The sequence below is a fragment of the Lactuca virosa genome, chromosome 4 (assembly GCF_052849685.1).
Source record: "Lactuca virosa cultivar CGN04683 chromosome 4, Lactuca_virosa_CGN04683_v6, whole genome shotgun sequence".
NCBI lineage: Eukaryota > Viridiplantae > Streptophyta > Magnoliopsida > Asterales > Asteraceae > Lactuca > Lactuca virosa.
In genome coordinates, this window is record NC_136429.1 from 218606454 (window position 1) to 218630024 (window position 23571).

Below are 23571 nucleotides of genomic sequence, written 5' to 3' on the forward strand. Positions count from 1 at the left end.
AAGGGCACACGCCAATGCTTTTTGGGATTTAGGGGGGGGGGGGGGATAAGTTAAAGAACATAGGTAATCAGAGTCCATACCATATATGCCACTGTCATGTAAGATGTGGTCTTGTAATGTCCAAGATTGGGCCCTCGAGTCTACAAATGCGTAGGAGGAAACTTCGTATGCTGAGTACAAACCCAAACCACCGAAACGAATAGGTAAGGAAGCCAGGCGCCACTGGATGTCTCCAAAGAAGGGGCCTCCACATACCACCATATCCTCGATAGACCCGCACAATCCTTTTTCAAAGAACAAAGTTGCCTCTTCTATGTGCACCAGTTGGCATGTCCTTAAACCAAAGAAAAGTTTAGCAATGGCCATACATGATCATAGCAAAAGGAGCTCACTCTACGGGTCACATAGTTGTGGAAGAAGACCCATCAAATCAACAACATTAACCGCTCTCTTCATTGCCAACCCACTAATAAACCCTGCGTCTCTGCTAACACCCCCTCCCAAGGAGCTTCACCCCCAAAGAAGGTCTCCCTATATCTGTTGGGAATAGATCGGAACGAAGCTTCATACCATCACATGATCATGAGGGCCAATAAATCTTCGTTTTCTAGATGTTCAACTCAAGACCCAAGCTTAGACCATTCACCCGAATAATGATTAACACTCTAGCCATCTCTTATGAATCCTCAATGACAGTCCCATCATCTAGATATCAAGCATGGAGAAGGAGCTTTCAATTGTCTCTAATCTTGTGCACAAGCGGGTGCAAAACGAGGGCAAAAAGAAGAGGACCCAAGGGGTCACCTTGCTGCACCCCAGTGGCAGACCATATATGTTGGTCTCCTATATAAAGTCTCGCTGCTTGCCCGTATAAGAAATTCACCCACAAAGAAATAGAAGGGCACATCCTCCTAACCTCGTGGAGCAAGGCTGATCTATCCACCAGGTTAAAGGCTGATCTTATTCGAATTGTTCCAAACAAAACCCACCGTTGATGTATGTGTTTGCGTTTTGAATAACAGGCGGTGGGCAATGAGTTTCTTCTTTCTTAAGAGTGGCAATGGTCGGCGCGGTATGTATTTCGTTCAGTCGTTCCTTATTTCTCTTGATTTTTGATGAAATCGATCCAAATGCTATGAAATCAGCGATTTCTTGTTGAAATCGATGGTTTATTGTTGAAATCGGTGATTTATCCTCCACAGTTGATGAAAATGTTTGTTGATTTCTTAATAGAACATGAACAACGATGCGTTTCTTTTCCTTCCCTTCGTTCCTCTATACTGTGTTTTTATCTCTATCTATACTTTTCTTTAAACTTTTTTTCTTTGCCTCAACGTTTGTTCTTTGTGTTTTTTTTTCAATCAAAGAAAAGGATATACAAGGATTTTCGTGATGGACAATTTTATATATGTTGATGATATAGCAGAGGCATTCCACCAAGATCCACTACTTTCTTTGCTTCAATTTGGTGGTAGGTGGGTGAATAGGGTTAGTGAATAGAAGTTGATGCTGTCGTGAAGGCTGTGGTGATGATGATAAAGATCGATGATAGGTGGATGCTTGGTAATGGTGTATGATGGCGATGGGGATGATGGTTGCGTGTGATGAAGAGGGTAATGGGCTTTTGGATGTTAATGGTGAAGATGTGGCTGGAGCACGGTTCTAAATGGCGTGAGGCGTAGTGTGGTGGCAAGGCCAAACCTCAAGCTTAACGAGCCATGGCGAACCATGGTGTTTTTCAAGGCGTGATGTAAGGCGGCGATTTTGTATTAATTTAAAATTATATTATCACATAAATATAAACTTATATCAAATATAGCTACTTTTTAGAAGTGTTAGATCAATAACTAATAACAAAAACTTAATAAAAAACACAATACTTGAATCTCTGATTAGAAAAGACATAACAAAGAGTAAAAAAATGTGTCTCAAACGAAAAAACACGCGCCATGGCACGCCATATCACGCCTTGCCACGTGTTACACCTAACAACAACGTTATGAGGTTTTTCGTAACGGCGAAGCCACGCCTTACACTATGGCACGCCTTGGCGCACCTTTTAGAACACTGGACTGGAGTAAGGGGATAATGGGTGGATTGATAATTCATAGTCAACTATGTGATGTATGTATGCTAAAATTTAAGGTTCTTGATGCAAAAGTTGTACAAGAAGCTCTTCTTCTCAATATGAGCTTCATGGTCGCCAATTGATGGTATTGGTGAGACGAAAATGTCTAGATTAGCAACGTTTTTTCATTCACATGTTCAAGAGCTAAAATGATATGTGGACATAATGAAGAGGCTATTGAGAATATGCTCTTCAAAGGTCTGGTGTTAATTTTTAGCATCCTACTCGAATGAAGAAATTTTGACTTTTTTGATAATCGAAGTATCAAAATTAATTCAATTTGGCCACTGAAAATATGATCACGATAAATTGGACCTTAAATTCTGAGTTTTAACTCGTTTTGCTATTTACGACCTCCTGTAGCCGGTTGGTTACATGGTTTTCCCGCCTATGTGGCATCCTAAATAAGACTCTAAACTTATGATCATTACAAATTAGATCCCGAACTTTGAAAAAAATTTAGAATTTTTTTTTATTAAAATTAAACTTTTTTTAAGTCAAAAGTAAACTCGGTTTTAAGTTTTTTTTTGCGTATTTCATTTTATTTTATTTTTCGTATTGGTTTTATTTATTTTTCGTTTTTTTTTGTTATTTTCATCAATTTGATAATTTTTCTTTTATATTTTTCAAAAGTGTAAAGTGTATGAATATATAAGAGTATATTATAAATTTTGGCATTTGAGTTTTTTTATTCTATATTTTTATAAGTTTCGTTATTTATGGTTTTTCTAATGTTATTTTTATTTTTATTTTTTTTATTTTGATTCGAGCATAAGTTCAAAATAATGAAGAAAATATAAAAGTTGGATGAAAATTACAAATACTATATGCTAGGGCTCAAATATGTAATTTACTAAATTTTACGTAGGCTTAATATAAATAATTGTTAAATAAGGTTATACATGATAATAACCACAATATATGTTTTCAATTGTTTGTTATAAAATTAGAATAAATAGAATTACATATAAATGCTTACTAAATTTATTATTTTTGGTGTAAACTTAATGTCAACATGAATAAATAAAGAACGAAAAACATAAATAAATATAATTTTTTTTAAAGATTTAATTTTTTTTAACTGAGTTTAGTTTTACCCAAAAAAAAAAAAAAAAAAACTTAAAACCAAGTTTAGTTTTAATAATTAAAAGAAAAAAATCAGAGTTCGGTTTTCAATTTTAAGATAATCACAAGTTCAAGGTCTAATTTAGGATGTCATATAGGCATATGATCCTGATAAATGGCTACATGAGGTTGTAACAGGCAAAACAAGTCAAAACTCAAATTAAGGATCCAATTTTGGTTGATTAGATCTTCAGTTGCTAAAGCGAGTTATTTTTGAGACTTTGATGGTAAAAAAAGTCAAATCTCCTTATTTTTAAAGCACTCTACTTTTAAAGTTCAGACCTATTTAAAGCATTACATACCATTTTTAGGATTCTTTTTGGAGTATGATGTCGTAATAAGGAAAATGAAAATCTTGAAAGTATAATGTTGTAATTGAAAGAAATAATACAAAATAAAATGAATATTTTTACCATTTAACACAACAATTAGAAGGTTCCAACCAAACATTTTAAAAACTCAGATCTTAAAAAGAAAATTTCAAGTCTTTATAAAAATTCAAAGCTCTTAAAAATTTAAATCATGCCAAACAGCCCTTAATGGTACTAAAGTCCATAAGTTTACACGTTAATTTTTAATTTACCCATTTCTTTTTGTTATATATTTGCCATTAATTTAAAAAAAACCATTTCTTAAGTTTTAGTAGCTGACCAACAGGTTATCATTGATATGAAATGTATAAATGAGACGAAACTGCTGACGTGACATATTGATTCAATACAAGAATAACTATCTAAGGGGACGACATCCTAACGACAGATGTCGTCGCTAGAAGCAAGGCTATACCAACGACAAGTCGTCGGCATCACTTTTGCCAACTTTAACCAATCTAGTTTGACCGGAAACGTTATGCATACGACATCGTTGACATAGCTTCCGCGGGAAACGAAAACGCGGTTTTCTGAAATTCTATGCCGACGACATGTCGTCGGTATATGTTCGAAGAGTTGGAAGGAAACCAAGCATCAACAATAATTTATTTCCAAACGTAATAAAGCTTCCACATCTCGATTTTCAGATAATTCCCAAGTCATTAACCCAACAAGTGCAACAACAAACGCAACAAATGCAATATATGCAACAACAAATGCTACAAATCCAACAAATGTATAATAACGCATTTGCGTCCTTAATTCCTAACTTCCAACCATTGCGACAATTTACCCAAAATACCCCCGGGACCCAACCAACGAACCCGAGGACAACGAGAACAATGAAGATTTTGATTGATCTTTTTGTTATTTTGAACATGAAGACTTGTTTTGTTTTTGTTATTTTTTGTATGTATGGTAGATTTTGACGTCTTATGGTTATTAAATGTTTGATATTATTTTGCATGTACACTGTATATATATATTGGGTTTGTTTTTAAAAAACAGGTTTTATAAATATAACAAATCTGTGAAAAATATTTTTTTAAAAAAATCTTATACCGAAGACATGTCGTCGGTATAGCTTTTAACAATAAAAACGGTTTGAAACCTTTCAAGCGACATGTCGTCAGCATAGTTATACCCATCCCGACGACAAGTCGTTGGTATAGCTGTCTACAACCTCCTGTAGCCAGTTGGTTACATGGTATTCCCGTCTATGTGACATCCTAAATAAGACCCTAAACTTATGATTATTATAAATTAATTAGTCCCCAAACCTTAGAAAAAAATTTAGAATTTTTTTATTAAGATTAAACTTGTTTTTTTTTTTTGCGTATTTCATTTCGTAATAGTTTTATTTATTTATTTAATTTTCATTTTTTTGTGTTATTTTCATAAATTTGATAATTTTTCTTTGATATTTTTCAAAAGTGTAAGTGTATGAAATATATAAAAGTATATTACAGTTTTTGGACTTTGAGTTTTTTTTTTATTCTTTTTTGTTTATAAGTTTTGTTATTTATGGTTTTTCTAAAGTTTTTTTTATTTTGATTCGAGCAAATGAAAAAAATTATAAGTTCAAAAGAATGAAAAAATATAAAAAAAAAGTTGGATGAAAATTACAAATATAAATATACTAGGCCTAAAACATGTAATTTACTAAATTTTAGGTAGGCTTAATATAAAGAATTGTTAAATAAGGTTATACATGATAATAACCACAATATATGTTTTCAACTTATATAAATTGTTTGTTTTAAAATTATAATAAATAGATTTACATATAAATGCTTACAAAATTTATTATTTTTGGTATAAACTTAATGTCAACATGAATAAATAAAGAAAAAAACATAAATAATTATAGAAAAAATAGAAAATATAAAAAAATAAAAAAATAAAACCGAGTTTAGTTTAGACTAAAAAAACAAAAAAAAAAACTTAAAATCAAGTTTAGTTTTAATAATTAAAAAAAAAATCAGAGTTCGGTTATCAATTTTAGCATAATCACAAGTTCAAGGTCTAATTTAGGATGTCATATAGACAGACGAACGGAGTAAGTGGCTACATGAGGTTGTAACTGGCAAAACAAGTCAATACTCAAATTTAAGGTCCAATTTTGCTTAATCAGATCTTCACTTGTTAAATCGAGTTATTTTTTATGCATTCTATTTTTGATGTCCCGACCAATTTAAAGCATTACATACCATTTTTAGCATTATACGTTCAGATTCATTTTAGAGTATGATGTGTTAATAAGCAAAATGTTGAAAGTATAATGTTGTAATTGAAAGAAATGATACAGAATAAAATGAACATTTTTATCATTCAACACAACAATTCAGAGGTTCCAACTAAACATTTTAAAAATTCAGATCTTAAAAAAAATCAGGTCTTTTTAGAAATTCAGAGATCTTAAAATTTTAAATCATGCCAACCAACCCTTAATGGTACTAAAGTCCACAAGTTTACACGTTAATTTTTATTTTACGCATTTATTTTTGTTATTTATTTGCCATTAATTTAAGAAAAAACAATTTTCTTAAGTTTTAGTAGCTGACCAGTAGGTTATCACTGATGTGACATGTATAGATGAGATTGAACTGCTAACGTGACATATTGATTAGATCGTCACATCAACACGTATATTAAAAAAATAAAGCAACTAACAATGAGATTAAAACAAAACTGTTGGAGCCAAGGTTCAAACTCCCACTGCTAAGCTTCATATCATGCACCTTTGCCACTAAACTACGAGCCTTTGGTTGTTTTTCAACACCTTTCCGTTTGAAAGAATCAGGTACTTTGTTGCCTCTTCTCTTTCGTCCCTCTCTTATTTTGGTTAATTTGTCTTTAAGAAATTTATGCTTCTTCTCACTACAAGAAAATAGGGGGTTTTCCTACAGAAAATGGCCACAGAAAATTTCTGTAGCTAATTAGATACGGAATCGCTACGGATCAGCTACATAATGGGATGCCCTAATATAGTAACAGAATAGCTACGGAATAGCGACAAATGCTAATCCATAGCGATTCCGTAGCTAATTAGCTGCGGAATAGCAACAAAGGCTAATATGTAGCTATTCCGTAGCTAATTAGCTACGGAATAGCTACGGAATAGCAACAGATGTTAATAAGTAGCTATTCCGTAGCTAATTAGCTACGGAATAACTACAGACTAGCGATAGAAGAAAATGGCTACAGAATAGCTACGAAACACTGACAGATTTATAATTTCCAATATTATTATTATTATTACCATTAATATTATTTTTCATTATTCGAGTCTTAATTTTTTTTTGTATCATTTTTCTTACATATTTAAGACAAGAACAATTAAAAATCATACTAATAATACTATTAATAATAATATTTATAAATATCATAATAATATATAATAATTGTAACGAATATGTTTAACACACAAACAAACGATTAAACGAAAAAAACTACGTTTAACACATCAATAAGATTAAATAATCTATGTTTAATTTATAAATAATGAAAAATGATGATAATAAAGGGAAATATGTATATTTGTATTTGTATGTATGTATTTATGTATGTATGTATGTATGTATGTATGTATGTGTATGTATGTGTATGTACGTATATGTGGGTGCGTATATATGTAAATGTATGTATGTATTTTTATGTATGTATGTATGTATGTATGTGTATGTATTTATGTATGTATGTATGTATGTGTATGTATGTGTATGTTTGTATTTGAATGTGTATGTGTATGTGTATATGTATGTGTAGCTATAATTTAGCCACGGGCCATTATGCTACATGCATTTTTCCATAGCAATTCCATAGTTATCCGCTTATAGCTACGGAATAGCTACAGATTGTGCTGTAGTTATTGCACCAGTTTTCTAGTAATGTCTTTTCTTCATGTTTACGGTTATTGACTAATTTTTTCACAATATTGACAAAGAAATGAATGATGAAAACTTGAGTTTGTGTTTCCATTTCAAGTATGTTCACATATTTATGTGTAGTCTTGCATCTCTTCTTAAAATTTAGTTTTACTATGTTCTTATATATAATAATTTTTGCTTCATTGGATATTGTATTAATTATTGATTTCTTAGAACTCGAAATGAAAGTTTTAGTTATCGAAATTAGTTATTGGTTTCTTACAAGAGGAGTGATTTTATGATAAAAGATAAACATATTTGCATTTTTCCTGCATATATAATAATTATATGTGACAAACTTAGCATGACCTAATGGTGGTAATCAAAGCTTATGTCGTAGTTGTAACACCTTTATTTTGAAGATGTTTACACAACTTATATGTATTTATTCTATAAATACTATTTGAATAGAGAAAAAACTTGAAAGAGACATGCATATGATCCAACAAACATGTGGTGGCATCTTTATTTTGAACAATTACAGCCTCAATTATGATGGGGCACTCTGATTTCTTCCCGACGTTGGTGTATCGATGGTAATGGATGTACTTGTAGTGATCAAATTCCTTAAACCTTGGTGGGTGGTCTTCATCAATGAGTTTTTGAAGTATCTGTATGTTCAGACCCCTAATAAAAGTAAATATCCCCAGCGAATATCGCTCTTCTTTTCCCTGCATCATAACCATGTGATACGGTGCTTCGATTCTTCCATTTGTCCATGCCTAAGTGAATGAAAACACCTTAATTTCTTACATATATATGCACAATAACATTGATGAATAGTTAAATCAGTATATATTGATACATACTGTTGAAAATATGTTATATTTTTACAATCTCATATTTATTAGAAAGTAATTTATTATAAAGGGTGCATTGTGTAAAGATTGTGTTCTGCAAGGGGGTTGAGTGTATGCATGTTCTTATGGAAACACGCGGGTTGTAATTCGGGTCAAGTTGGTTCGGGTTATGTCCATATTTTGGGATCCAGAGTATAAAGAAAGAGAGAGAAGATGTTGGGGTCATTCGTTCAGTTGAAGAGATCAAATCTAGGGTTTTCTCTCTTGAGGGTTCTTTGATGTTAGATAATTTTTTGCATCTATTTTGTCGATCGTGTGTTCATCTATTAGAGTTCTGTAACTAACTCTTTATCAAAGTATATTGTTTAGAAGTTGTTCAGGTTGAGTGAAAGATTGAGAGATTTTTGTAGTGAGTTTTGAGTTGTAAGTAACTTGAAAACCACTTGTTTCTTGATCCTCAAATGATATGAGAAATGGTGATGTTGGGAAATTTGTCTTGTGTGTTTTTAACACATACCATGCAAACATCGCCTGCCATGACTATGAACGATGAAGGTGAAGGATCAACTTCGATCCACTGTCCTTCCTTAGTCTTTATCTGCAGACCCTTTACTTGTTTTTCATGAGGAATTGTCATGAAACTAATATCAGTGTGAGGAACAACACCGAGAGGATTTCCCTTGATCGTCCCCCCTGAGGGCATAAGTACTTCATGAATCGAAGAACATGAACTGAGGACTCAAGGAGCGACTCACAAATTTCTTCTATTCCATAGCTTTTCGCTACCATCCACATCACTATCTGATATAGTTCTGCTACGGCTTTGGAGAACATCAAAACACTTTTACTGAAAAACCGGTGAATCAAACGAATTATAATTACTACATATATATTGAATGTAAGACGTAAAATAAGAAACCATATATATACCTAAAATTTTCATTTCCAGAAGGCCACATGAGTTTTGTGATTTTTTCAACTCCTTCTGTAGTTGTTGCGTTCTCAATGCCTAAGCTTTCGAAAAGAGGCATGGAGGGAATTTGCTCAGTGTAACCATGATATGGTGTGTCTGTAGTGTTTAGGAGTTTAACTTCAAGCGCATACATAGCTTCACTGCATGTTGTGATCCATGAACTTGAGTTAGGGATTAGGTTTTTCAACGAAAAGTCGATAACAGAAAAGCTTTGGTGGTGCCATTTTTTCAAACCTAGGATTCTAATACGATGTTATCTTCAAACCAATTTCTTATATATATATATATATATATATATATATATATATATATATATATATATATATATATATATATAGTTGGAAAACAGATTTTTTCTGTCATATTTGACATATATATGCACATTACGTGATGGATATTAATGCACGTTTGCATATGCCTAGAAGAGATTGCAAAACTCAAGCAAACGCGTTGGTCCCATACCAAACCCAATTTTGGTCCCATTCCGAAAGCAATGCAATAACCGAGATTTCATTCAGTTAAACGTTACGTGTGAATCCACACGTGTTTTTTCCATGGAGTGTTGTTGCTAAACTGTGACTTAAGTTAACTATTTAAACAAATTTTTATAAAATTAACAAAAACCCATTATATATATATATATATATATATATATATATATATATATATATATATATATATATATATATATATATATATATACTATTAGGGTGCCCGCGCGATGCAGCAATGAAAAATAATTTATTTTGGTGATTAGTAAGGATATAGCAACAACTAGTACCGAATCCTTATCCCGTATCGGTGGCATGCCAGAACCGATACCAAATTTATGATGGTACTCGGTACTCTTATATTATCAAATTTAGGATTCGATATCGTCGTATAGAAAACGGGTACCAGATACAGTAATGTTTGTTCGGTTCGGTGCTCGGTATCGTTTTTTATCCATTTTGGCATTCAAGATTCTCGTGTCGGTACCGATTCCGTCCAATTTTTATCTCTAGTCATTTGTTTTCTTCAAGATGTTTTGAATAAAACAAATATACATTGCTAAATCCAAATGAACACTAAAATATATAAAAGTCACTGTTACAAAATCAAATAAAAATGTTTAATAAATAAACCGTCTTTAATAAAATCAACGAAACTTATGCATTGTCCAAGAGTATTAAAACTTTCCGTACATGTTATACTACCTACTTGACAATAATTATTCAACCTAGAGAAAAATAACATATCTCAACTAATTCGAACAATAATAAACTAACATCAGATTTATTTAAACTCCAAATCATCATGGAGGGAAAATCGTCCAAATTTACCAATTCTCAAAACAGTAGAAAATCTATAAAACATCTCATTACCACGGAGACCTCTAACATTAACATCCAAATTCATCCACAAACTTGGTAATATAAGTAAACAACTAAATTTGATTCTCACGCTAGATGATTAAATTTAATCTTGTGTTTTGATCTTGTCTTTTTAGTCTTCTTGCCAATCAAGCCTTCAACAGTTCTTCTCAATATTTCGGTCGCTATATAGTCAGTTTTTCTTGATTCAAGTCTCAAGAGTCAAGCAATCAACAACCAATCAAGATACTTAATTTCTGTCAGCTGTAATGGGAAGCAAACAATTAAAAAGATCAATGAAGCATGTATATATTTCATATACACACACTTCAAAGGACCTGTAAAACATAACCACAACCATCACATGTTATAACCTTACCTTTGAAGTGTTGACACAGAAAGAAACAAAAGAGTAAAGGACAAACTTGAAAACCAAAGGTCTATTATGTAGCTATCACTTAAAAAGGAAAATGTTTTTATAATGGTACTTTGTTGTGTTAAGCTTTCTGAACCCAAATCAGTAGAAAAAAATAGTGATAAGCTTTTAATTTTTCTAGTCTTCGTGTGATCAAGACGTAACACATCAACCTCAACATTTTTAGCAAAAACACATATTAACATATATAAACTACGACATGAAAACCAATAAAAGATTGAACTGAAACTAATTTTGCAATAAAAAAATACAAACATTGTACCAAATAGTTTGTTTGAATCTTAGATCCATTATAAACTAAACCTTCAGATTTGATCACTTAAACTAAAAACTGCAGATGTGATGGCATTTTAGAAGCAAATCTGAAGTAAAACATACACAAAACACAAACATACAACAAATTAAGTACAAGAAGTAGTGGGTCTTTTAAAAATAGAAATATATTTGAACTGATACAAGATTCTTTCAGCTTAATCAACTTCAACATTCTCTTCATTTACATTTTTCAAAGGCGTAATTGATTTGAAATAAACAAAAATACTTTTGAACTAATACAACACTTCTTGCCATGTTCAAGCCTCAATAATTCGGGTTCAAATGATTCTCAAAGCTGGATTGTTGACTCAGGAGCCAATCAACATATGATAGCTTCTGAGTCACAACTTAGAGATGCTGTTTTAACTTCTGTTTTTCTAATAAATAGAATGCCCACCTCTGTCTTAAATGGTCAATCACCTTATGAACTTGTTTTTCAAAGAATTCCTAGTTTTGATCATTTAAGGGTTTTTGGTTGTCTATGTTTTGCTGTTAAGCCAAATGTTTCTGATAAATTGTCTGAACGTGCTGAAAAATGTATTTTTCTAGGATATTGTTATGATAAAAAGGCTTATAAACTTCTTAGTTTGGATACTAATTCTTCTTTTGTATCCAGGGATGTGAAATTCTATGAATATGTTTTTCCATACAAGTTAAAATCAACTTCTGTTGATAATGTTTCAAACAATTTTGGCCCCAGTGATCCTTTTTCCTATGATGAATTTAATAATAATGAATATATAAATGATTATATTAATCTTGATGAGCTGAGAGTAGAGTCCCAGTTGGATGGCGCTGATGCAGCCATTGGGAAAAGATGCATCTGTCACGTCACAATTCAACTCCTTTCTTTTTCTCTTTCCAACCGAAAACACCATCGACCCACCGAAATCACATGGTGATTTCGGTCCAGTACCACCGAAATCATAGAGTTTTCGGTCCTAACCGAGAACTCTAAAAGCGAGATCATAGAGTTTTCGGTCCTAAACCGAAAACTCTAAAAGCAAAGTATAAACCCAAATGTCCTAATCAGTTGACTTTCGTTGACTTGTTGACTTTGGTTGACCCAGAACTGCAGTTGTCACAAATACAGATAATCACATAAGATTTATGTGATCATATGAATTTAATCACATATGATGCTGGTGCTTGCAGTAGTAGGTGATGGTGGTGGAGATGGGTGGTGATGGGGATGTGTAGTGGTGGTTATGGTGGTGGAGGTTGGGTGGGTGGTGGTGATGTGTGGCTGTGGTGGTGGTGGGTGGTAAGTGATGGGGGTCATGGGTGATAAATGGTTGGGTGGTGGTGGTTGGTGAGGGATGGTGGGTGGTAATGGTGGTGAAAGGTGGTGGGGATAGTGGGTGGTGGTTGGTGGGTGATGGTTGTGTTGTTAGTGGGTGGTGGGTGGTGGTGTTGTTGATGGGTGAGTGGTGGCGGTGGTGGTAATAGGTAGTGGCAGCGTGTGGTGATGTTTGGTGGTATTGGTGGTTGGTGGTGACGGTTGGTGGTTTTTATAGGTGGTGGGTGGGGGTGGGGGTGGCGGGTAGTTATGATGGGTGGTGGAGCCGGAGTGGTGGTGATGGGTGGTGGTGTGTGTGGTGATGGGTGGTGGTGGTGGGTGGATGGTGGTGATAGTGATGGGTGGTGGATGAGGGTGGTGGTGGCGGGCAGTAGTGACGGGTGGTGGAGGTAGATGGTGGTGGTAGATAGTGATGGGTGACAGTGGTTAGTGGTGTGGATGGTGATGATGGGTGGTAGTGATGGCGATGGGTGGTGGGTGCTGGTTGGTGGCGGTAGATGGTGGTGGATGGTGGTGGTGGCGGGTGGTGGAGACGGGTGGTGGTGATAGGTGGTGGAGGTGGGTGGTGGTGCTGAGTGGTGGTGGTTAGGTAGTGGCAGGTGGTGGGTGGTGATGGTAGTGGTGGGTGGTGGTTTTAGTGAGTGGTGGTGGCAGATGGTGGTGGGTGGTGGTGTTGGTAGGTGGTAGTGACGGGTGGTGGTGATGGGTGGGGGTGGTGGTGGCGGGTGGTGGTGATGGGTGGTTGAGGTGGGTGGTGATGGTTGGGTGGTGGTAGGTGGTGATGGGGGTTGCAGGTGGTGGTTTTGGTGAGTGATGGGTGAGGGTGGTGGTAGCGGGTGGTAGTGAGCGGTGGTGGAGGCGGGTGGTGGTGATGAGTGGTGGTGGTGGTGGGTAGTGATGGGTGGTGGTGGGTGGTAGTGATGGGTGATGGAGGTGGTGGTGGGTGGTGTTGGTTGGGTGGTGAGTGATGTTGGTTAGTAAGTTTTTTAGTTGGTTGTAACTATTTTTTTGATTTATATGAATATTATTTTATAATTTTAATTAAAAAAATTTTGTGGTCCAAATTTGTTCTCAAATGTTCTCGCAATAAGAAATGTTTTCGATTGAACGCTTTCCTATATATATATATATATATATATATATATATATATATATATATATATATATATATATATATATATATATAATAAAGAAACAATTCAGTGATCACACAACTTAAATGTATTTTTGTCGAAATACATATAATAGTTGATTAAAGAAATTAATACATATGATACTTGATTAAAGAAACAATTTGAAAGAGACACACATATGATCCTTTACATAAGATAAATGTTGTGACACCTTTATTTTAAACAATATACAACTCAATTAATTTCGCAATAGGATTTGATGGGGCACTCGGATTTCATCCCTTCACTGGTGAGTAGATAATGGAGGTACTTGTAGTGATCAAAATCCTTGAACTGTGGTGGGTGGTCCTCATCAATGAGTTTTTGTGGTATCTGTATATCCAAACCCCTAATAAAAGTAAATTGCCCCAACGAATATCGCTCTTGGTTTCCCTGCATGATAACCCTATGACACGGTGCATGAATTCTTCCATTTGACCATGCCTAAGTGAATGAAAATACCTTAAATGTCACATATGCACAATATATAACATTGATGAATAGTTAATCAACATATTGCTACCTACCATGCAAACGTCACCTGCCATGACTATGAACGATGAAGGCAAAGGATCAACTTCGATCCACTGTCCTTCCTTAGTCTTTATCTGCAGACCCTTTACTTGTTTGTCATGAAGAATTGTCATAAAACTAATATCAGTGTGAGGAAGCATGCCTAGAGGATTTCCCTCATCCTCTTCAGGGCATAAGTACTTCATGAATCGAAGATTTTGAACTGAGGACCCAAGGAGCGTCTCACATTGTTCTTTTATTCCATAGCTTTTTGCTACCATCCGCATCACTATCTGATATAGTTCTGCTACAGCTTTGGAGAACATCAAAGTACTTTTACTGAAAAACCGGTGTTTAATCAAGGAATTATAATTACTAGATGTAATTGAATTTAAGACGTAAAATAAGAAACTATACCCAAAATTTTCATTTCCAGAAGGCCACATGAGTTTTGTGAAGAATTCAACTCCTTCTGTAGTTGTTGCGTTCTCAATGCCTATGCTTTCGTAAAGAGGCATGATGGGAGTTTTACCACTGTAAGCATGATATGGTGTATCTGAAGTGCTTAGGACTTTGACTTTCGTAGGAAGATCAAATACATCTCGTGATGCAAGGAAAATCGCGTCGTCAAGTTCCTGAGACACGCCGTCGTACGTGGCTATGAAAACCCCGTGTTCTTCAAGCGCATGCATAGCTTCACTACATGTTGTGTTCCATGAACTTGAGTTAGGGATTAGGTTTTTCAACGAAAAGTCGATAACAGATAGCTTCGGTGGTGTCATCTCTTTTCAAACCTTGGATATCTTTTACGATGTATTTTTCTGTCTTCATATCTATTTGGTTTATATAGTTGGAAAACGGATTTTATGTATGTCCCATATTCCGTATATAAGATATTTCTATGCCTTTTCATTATTTGACAATACACGTTTTTCTTTGAGGAAACGGTACGCACAATTTAAGTTACGGATATTAATTAATGCACGTAATCATGCCTAGAAGAGATTATTTTTATAATTACTAAAGAAAGTCATTGCTAAAACGAGACTTTTACCAAAAACAGGTGATTATCAATTTTATATCCCAAGCCACGATAGTTCCAATTCTAAATACAAAAGTATGGTAATCTTGTAGACCCCAGCTATCCATTTTATGTTGAAAAAATAAATCAAATCCATTACTAATTTACCAAATGGCCCTTATCGTCTTCTCATCCCTTCTATCGTCATCACGAGTCTACTTCTTACTCGTCACATCTCTATCCACAGGCGATCTCCACCTGCCAATCTCCGACTTTGTCTTCCTTAATTTTCCTATTCGTTTCTACCAGCAACCACCTCCTGCTATCTCCGATCGACACCTTCTCATCTTCTTTCCATCTTCATATCTCACTATCTCGAGCAGCCACAAGATACAAAACACTTAATATTGTTTTGGTTTCATAAAACACGACACTTAGGGAAAGGTATCTACACAGGGCAGTTTGGATTATAACAGAGTTGTGGATGTGATGTGTGGATTTTCTTATTCGATTTTATTTTTATTTTTTTTATTTTAGTAAAAACAATTACTAAATCAATTAAAATCATATTATAGTTCAATACATATTAACGGAAGACAAACGGGCAACAAGTTGTGCCACTAGTCCTTTCTGGATAACAAAACTAATTCTTTTGAAAACGTTTGTGGATTTAGGAGATATAACATTAAAATGCATGATCCTTTGGACTCTGTTGAGGAGCTCCACCGCCTTTAGTGCGAGAAAACAAAATGTATCAAAATACAAAAGGTACAAATACATGTTGATTTTCTATACATGTATTCTCGTGCTTTGCTACTTTGCACGCAACGGCTTTCAAAGCGGCATGCCCTGCTGTGAAACCACCGCTCCTCAAACTGACGAGAGAAGAGACCCTAGTAAGATCCACACAAGCGTGCTTCCCTCCTACCTATCCAAAGACCAAAATGTTAGCCGACTTGAGTGTGCATCTTCCATCCTGCGGGTCCGTCAAAAAGTTCACTAGCGTTTCTTTCTTCACGGAAATACCAGCACACCGACAAGCATCAAAGAGAACATCCATAACCACATCATGTCGGTACTTAAAACCAGGGGAGCTCTCTACAATGAACCGCATGTTCCCCAAAAGTGTCCAAACATGCCTTGCGGAAAACTGAGCATATCTCGTCAATTGGGAATAGAGGAATCATAAGGCGGTAACGAAGGATAGTTCGGTACTCCACAGGAGACAAATGCTGGACGAGGTCATCAATAGGAATAGTTAGCAGAAAATCCTGAGCATGAGGTGCGCGAAGACACTCAAAACTGCTTTATGTCTAACAGTCATGTCGAAGTCGACTTCCATATCTTTGACGATTTTGCTAAAAAGGGCACACGCCAATGCTTTTTGGGATTTAGGGGGGGGGGGGGATAAGTTAAAGAACATAGGTAATCAGAGTCCATACCATATATGCCACTGTCATGTAAGATGTGGTCTTGTAATGTCCAAGATTGGGCCCTCGAGTCTACAAATGCGTAGGAGGAAACTTCGTATGCTGAGTACAAACCCAAACCACCGAAACGAATAGGTAAGGAAGCCAGGCGCCACTGGATGTCTCCAAAGAAGGGGCCTCCACATACCACCATATCCTCGATAGACCCGCACAATCCTTTTTCAAAGAACAAAGTTGCCTCTTCTATGTGCACCAGTTGGCATGTCCTTAAACCAAAGAAAAGTTTAGCAATGGCCATACATGATCATAGCAAAAGGAGCTCACTCTACGGGTCACATAGTTGTGGAAGAAGACCCATCAAATCAACAACATTAACCGCTCTCTTCATTGCCAACCCACTAATAAACCCTGCGTCTCTGCTAACACCCCCTCCCAAGGAGCTTCACCCCCAAAGAAGGTCTCCCTATATCTGTTGGGAATAGATCGGAACGAAGCTTCATACCATCACATGATCATGAGGGCCAATAAATCTTCGTTTTCTAGATGTTCAACTCAAGACCCAAGCTTAGACCATTCACCCGAATAATGATTAACACTCTAGCCATCTCTTATGAATCCTCAATGACAGTCCCATCATCTAGATATCAAGCATGGAGAAGGAGCTTTCAATTGTCTCTAATCTTGTGCACAAGCGGGTGCAAAACGAGGGCAAAAAGAAGAGGACCCAAGGGGTCACCTTGCTGCACCCCAGTGGCAGACCATATATGTTGGTCTCCTATATAAAGTCTCGCTGCTTGCCCGTATAAGAAATTCACCCACAAAGAAATAGAAGGGCACATCCTCCTAACCTCGTGGAGCAAGGCTGATCTATCCACCAGGTTAAAGGCTGATCTTATTCGAATTGTTCCAAACAAAACCCACCGTTGATGTATGTGTTTGCGTTTTGAATAACAGGCGGTGGGCAATGAGTTTCTTCTTTCTTAAGAGTGGCAATGGTCGGCGCGGTATGTATTTCGTTCAGTCGTTCCTTATTTCTCTTGATTTTTGATGAAATCGATCCAAATGCTATGAAATCAGCGATTTCTTGTTGAAATCGATGGTTTATTGTTGAAATCGGTGATTTATCCTCCACAGTTGATGAAAATGTTTGTTGATTTCTTAATAGAACATGAACAACGATGCGTTTCTTTTCCTTCCCTTCGTTCCTCTATACTGTGTTTTTATCTCTATCTATACTTTTCTTTAAACTTTTTTTCTTTGCCTCAACGTTTGTTCTTTGTGTTTTTTTTTCAATCAAAGAAAAGGATATACAAGGATTTTCGTGATGGACAATTTTATATATGTTGATGATATAGCAGAGGCATTCCACCAAGATCCACTACTTTCTTTGCTTCAATTTGGTGGTAGGTGGGTGAATAGGGTTAGTGAATAGAAGTTGATGCTGTCGTGAAGGCTGTGGTGATGATGATAAAGATCGATGATAGGTGGATGCTTGGTAATGGTGTATGATGGCGATGGGGATGATGGTTGCGTGTGATGAAGAGGGTAATGGGCTTTTGGATGTTAATGGTGAAGATGTGGCTGGAGCACGGTTCTAAATGGCGTGAGGCGTAGTGTGGTGGCAAGGCCAAACCTCAAGCTTAACGAGCCATGGCGAACCATGGTGTTTTTCAAGGCGTGATGTAAGGCGGCGATTTTGTATTAATTTAAAATTATATTATCACATAAATATAAACTTATATCAAATATAGCTACTATTTAGAAGTGTTAGATCAATAACTAATAACAAAAACTTAATAAAAAACACAATACTTGAATCTCTGATTAGAAAAGACATAACAAAGAGTAAAAAAATGTGTCTCAAACGAAAAAACACGCGCCATGGCACGCCATATCACGCCTTGCCACGTGTTACACCTAACAACAACGTTATGAGGTTTTTCGTAACGGCGAAGCCACGCCTTACACTATGGCACGCCTTGGCGCACCTTTTAGAACACTGGACTGGAGTAAGGGGATAATGGGTGGATTGATAATTCATAGTCAACTATGTGATGTATGTATGCTAAAATTTAAGGTTCTTGATGCAAAAGTTGTACAAGAAGCTCTTCTTCTCAATATGAGCTTCATGGTCGCCAATTGATGGTATTGGTGAGACGAAAATGTCTAGATTAGCAACGTTTTTTCATTCACATGTTCAAGAGCTAAAATGATATGTGGACATAATGAAGAGGCTATTGAGAATATGCTCTTCAAAGGTCTGGTGTTAATTTTTAGCATCCTACTCGAATGAAGAAATTTTGACTTTTTTGATAATCGAAGTATCAAAATTAATTCAATTTGGCCACTGAAAATATGATCACGATAAATTGGACCTTAAATTCTGAGTTTTAACTCGTTTTGCTATTTACGACCTCCTGTAGCCGGTTGGTTACATGGTTTTCCCGCCTATGTGGCATCCTAAATAAGACTCTAAACTTATGATCATTACAAATTAGATCCCGAACTTTGAAAAAAATTTAGAATTTTTTTTTATTAAAATTAAACTTTTTTTAAGTCAAAAGTAAACTCGGTTTTAAGTTTTTTTTTGCGTATTTCATTTTATTTTATTTTTCGTATTGGTTTTATTTATTTTTCGTTTTTTTTTGTTATTTTCATCAATTTGATAATTTTTCTTTTATATTTTTCAAAAGTGTAAAGTGTATGAATATATAAGAGTATATTATAAATTTTGGCATTTGAGTTTTTTTATTCTATATTTTTATAAGTTTCGTTATTTATGGTTTTTCTAATGTTATTTTTATTTTTATTTTTTTTATTTTGATTCGAGCATAAGTTCAAAATAATGAAGAAAATATAAAAGTTGGATGAAAATTACAAATACTATATGCTAGGGCTCAAATATGTAATTTACTAAATTTTACGTAGGCTTAATATAAATAATTGTTAAATAAGGTTATACATGATAATAACCACAATATATGTTTTCAATTGTTTGTTATAAAATTAGAATAAATAGAATTACATATAAATGCTTACTAAATTTATTATTTTTGGTGTAAACTTAATGTCAACATGAATAAATAAAGAACGAAAAACATAAATAAATATAATTTTTTTTAAAGATTTAATTTTTTTTAACTGAGTTTAGTTTTACCCAAAAAAAAAAAAAAAAAAACTTAAAACCAAGTTTAGTTTTAATAATTAAAAGAAAAAAATCAGAGTTCGGTTTTCAATTTTAAGATAATCACAAGTTCAAGGTCTAATTTAGGATGTCATATAGGCATATGATCCTGATAAATGGCTACATGAGGTTGTAACAGGCAAAACAAGTCAAAACTCAAATTAAGGATCCAATTTTGGTTGATTAGATCTTCAGTTGCTAAAGCGAGTTATTTTTGAGACTTTGATGGTAAAAAAAGTCAAATCTCCTTATTTTTAAAGCACTCTACTTTTAAAGTTCAGACCTATTTAAAGCATTACATACCATTTTTAGGATTCTTTTTGGAGTATGATGTCGTAATAAGGAAAATGAAAATCTTGAAAGTATAATGTTGTAATTGAAAGAAATAATACAAAATAAAATGAATATTTTTACCATTTAACACAACAATTAGAAGGTTCCAACCAAACATTTTAAAAACTCAGATCTTAAAAAGAAAATTTCAAGTCTTTATAAAAATTCAAAGCTCTTAAAAATTTAAATCATGCCAAACAGCCCTTAATGGTACTAAAGTCCATAAGTTTACACGTTAATTTTTAATTTACCCATTTCTTTTTGTTATATATTTGCCATTAATTTAAAAAAAACCATTTCTTAAGTTTTAGTAGCTGACCAACAGGTTATCATTGATATGAAATGTATAAATGAGACGAAACTGCTGACGTGACATATTGATTCAATACAAGAATAACTATCTAAGGGGACGACATCCTAACGACAGATGTCGTCGCTAGAAGCAAGGCTATACCAACGACAAGTCGTCGGCATCACTTTTGCCAACTTTAACCAATCTAGTTTGACCGGAAACGTTATGCATACGACATCGTTGACATAGCTTCCGCGGGAAACGAAAACGCGGTTTTCTGAAATTCTATGCCGACGACATGTCGTCGGTATATGTTCGAAGAGTTGGAAGGAAACCAAGCATCAACAATAATTTATTTCCAAACGTAATAAAGCTTCCACATCTCGATTTTCAGATAATTCCCAAGTCATTAACCCAACAAGTGCAACAACAAACGCAACAAATGCAATATATGCAACAACAAATGCTACAAATCCAACAAATGTATAATAACGCATTTGCGTCCTTAATTCCTAACTTCCAACCATTGCGACAATTTACCCAAAATACCCCCGGGACCCAACCAACGAACCCGAGGACAACGAGAACAATGAAGATTTTGATTGATCTTTTTGTTATTTTGAACATGAAGACTTGTTTTGTTTTTGTTATTTTTTGTATGTATGGTAGATTTTGACGTCTTATGGTTATTAAATGTTTGATATTATTTTGCATGTACACTGTATATATATATTGGGTTTGTTTTTAAAAAACAGGTTTTATAAATATAACAAATCTGTGAAAAATATTTTTTTAAAAAAATCTTATACCGAAGACATGTCGTCGGTATAGCTTTTAACAATAAAAACGGTTTGAAACCTTTCAAGCGACATGTCGTCAGCATAGTTATACCCATCCCGACGACAAGTCGTTGGTATAGCTGTCTACAACCTCCTGTAGCCAGTTGGTTACATGGTATTCCCGTCTATGTGACATCCTAAATAAGACCCTAAACTTATGATTATTATAAATTAATTAGTCCCCAAACCTTAGAAAAAAATTTAGAATTTTTTTATTAAGATTAAACTTGTTTTTTTTTTTTGCGTATTTCATTTCGTAATAGTTTTATTTATTTATTTAATTTTCATTTTTTTGTGTTATTTTCATAAATTTGATAATTTTTCTTTGATATTTTTCAAAAGTGTAAGTGTATGAAATATATAAAAGTATATTACAGTTTTTGGACTTTGAGTTTTTTTTTTATTCTTTTTTGTTTATAAGTTTTGTTATTTATGGTTTTTCTAAAGTTTTTTTTATTTTGATTCGAGCAAATGAAAAAAATTATAAGTTCAAAAGAATGAAAAAATATAAAAAAAAAGTTGGATGAAAATTACAAATATAAATATACTAGGCCTAAAACATGTAATTTACTAAATTTTAGGTAGGCTTAATATAAAGAATTGTTAAATAAGGTTATACATGATAATAACCACAATATATGTTTTCAACTTATATAAATTGTTTGTTTTAAAATTATAATAAATAGATTTACATATAAATGCTTACAAAATTTATTATTTTTGGTATAAACTTAATGTCAACATGAATAAATAAAGAAAAAAACATAAATAATTATAGAAAAAATAGAAAATATAAAAAAATAAAAAAATAAAACCGAGTTTAGTTTAGACTAAAAAAACAAAAAAAAAAACTTAAAATCAAGTTTAGTTTTAATAATTAAAAAAAAAATCAGAGTTCGGTTATCAATTTTAGCATAATCACAAGTTCAAGGTCTAATTTAGGATGTCATATAGACAGACGAACGGAGTAAGTGGCTACATGAGGTTGTAACTGGCAAAACAAGTCAATACTCAAATTTAAGGTCCAATTTTGCTTAATCAGATCTTCACTTGTTAAATCGAGTTATTTTTTATGCATTCTATTTTTGATGTCCCGACCAATTTAAAGCATTACATACCATTTTTAGCATTATACGTTCAGATTCATTTTAGAGTATGATGTGTTAATAAGCAAAATGTTGAAAGTATAATGTTGTAATTGAAAGAAATGATACAGAATAAAATGAACATTTTTATCATTCAACACAACAATTCAGAGGTTCCAACTAAACATTTTAAAAATTCAGATCTTAAAAAAAATCAGGTCTTTTTAGAAATTCAGAGATCTTAAAATTTTAAATCATGCCAACCAACCCTTAATGGTACTAAAGTCCACAAGTTTACACGTTAATTTTTATTTTACGCATTTATTTTTGTTATTTATTTGCCATTAATTTAAGAAAAAACAATTTTCTTAAGTTTTAGTAGCTGACCAGTAGGTTATCACTGATGTGACATGTATAGATGAGATTGAACTGCTAACGTGACATATTGATTAGATCGTCACATCAACACGTATATTAAAAAAATAAAGCAACTAACAATGAGATTAAAACAAAACTGTTGGAGCCAAGGTTCAAACTCCCACTGCTAAGCTTCATATCATGCACCTTTGCCACTAAACTACGAGCCTTTGGTTGTTTTTCAACACCTTTCCGTTTGAAAGAATCAGGTACTTTGTTGCCTCTTCTCTTTCGTCCCTCTCTTATTTTGGTTAATTTGTCTTTAAGAAATTTATGCTTCTTCTCACTACAAGAAAATAGGGGGTTTTCCTACAGAAAATGGCCACAGAAAATTTTTGTAGCTAATTAGATACGGAATCGCTACGGATCAGCTACATAATGGGATGCCCTAATATAGTAACAGAATAGCTACGGAATAGCGACAAATGCTAATCCATAGCGATTCCGTAGCTAATTAGCTGCGGAATAGCAACAAAGGCTAATATGTAGCTATTCCGTAGCTAATTAGCTACGGAATAGCTACGGAATAGCAACAGATGTTAATAAGTAGCTATTC

The 23571-nt window shown here is 33.9% G+C and overlaps 1 protein-coding gene and 1 pseudogene across 1 annotated transcript; both read right to left on the reverse strand.

Annotated features, from left to right (window-relative positions):
* Positions 1 to 7882: 7882 nt before the first annotated feature.
* Positions 7883 to 9579, reverse strand: LOC145105614 (putative 2-oxoglutarate-dependent dioxygenase AOP1.2; annotated as a pseudogene).
* A 4353-nt stretch (positions 9580 to 13932) lies between these two features.
* Positions 13933 to 15248, reverse strand: LOC145168726 (putative 2-oxoglutarate-dependent dioxygenase AOP1). The gene is made up of 3 exons (XM_079087449.1): positions 14832 to 15248; positions 14429 to 14753; positions 13933 to 14345 (listed from the first exon to the last, which is right to left on the reverse strand). Exons 1-3 carry the CDS (start codon positions 15194 to 15196, stop codon positions 14097 to 14099), a joined length of 939 nt encoding a protein of 312 aa, XP_078943575.1. The 5' UTR covers positions 15197 to 15248; the 3' UTR covers positions 13933 to 14096.
* Between the last annotated feature and the right edge of the window lie 8323 nt (positions 15249 to 23571).

What these genes read in the sequence shown, in the direction of transcription:
- LOC145168726 (XM_079087449.1), bottom strand. Translation starts at nt 15,196, where the DNA reads ATGACACCACCGAAGCTATCTGTTATCGACTTTTCGTTGAAAAACCTA. An exon ending in TCTGGAAATGAAAATTTTGG is followed by an intron (nt 14,754 to 14,831) that starts GTATAGTTTCTT and finishes CCGGTTTTTCAG; the next exon opens with TAAAAGTACTTTGATGTTCT. An exon ending in TGGCAGGTGACGTTTGCATG is followed by an intron (nt 14,346 to 14,428) that starts GTAGGTAGCAAT and finishes TCATTCACTTAG; the next exon opens with GCATGGTCAAATGGAAGAAT.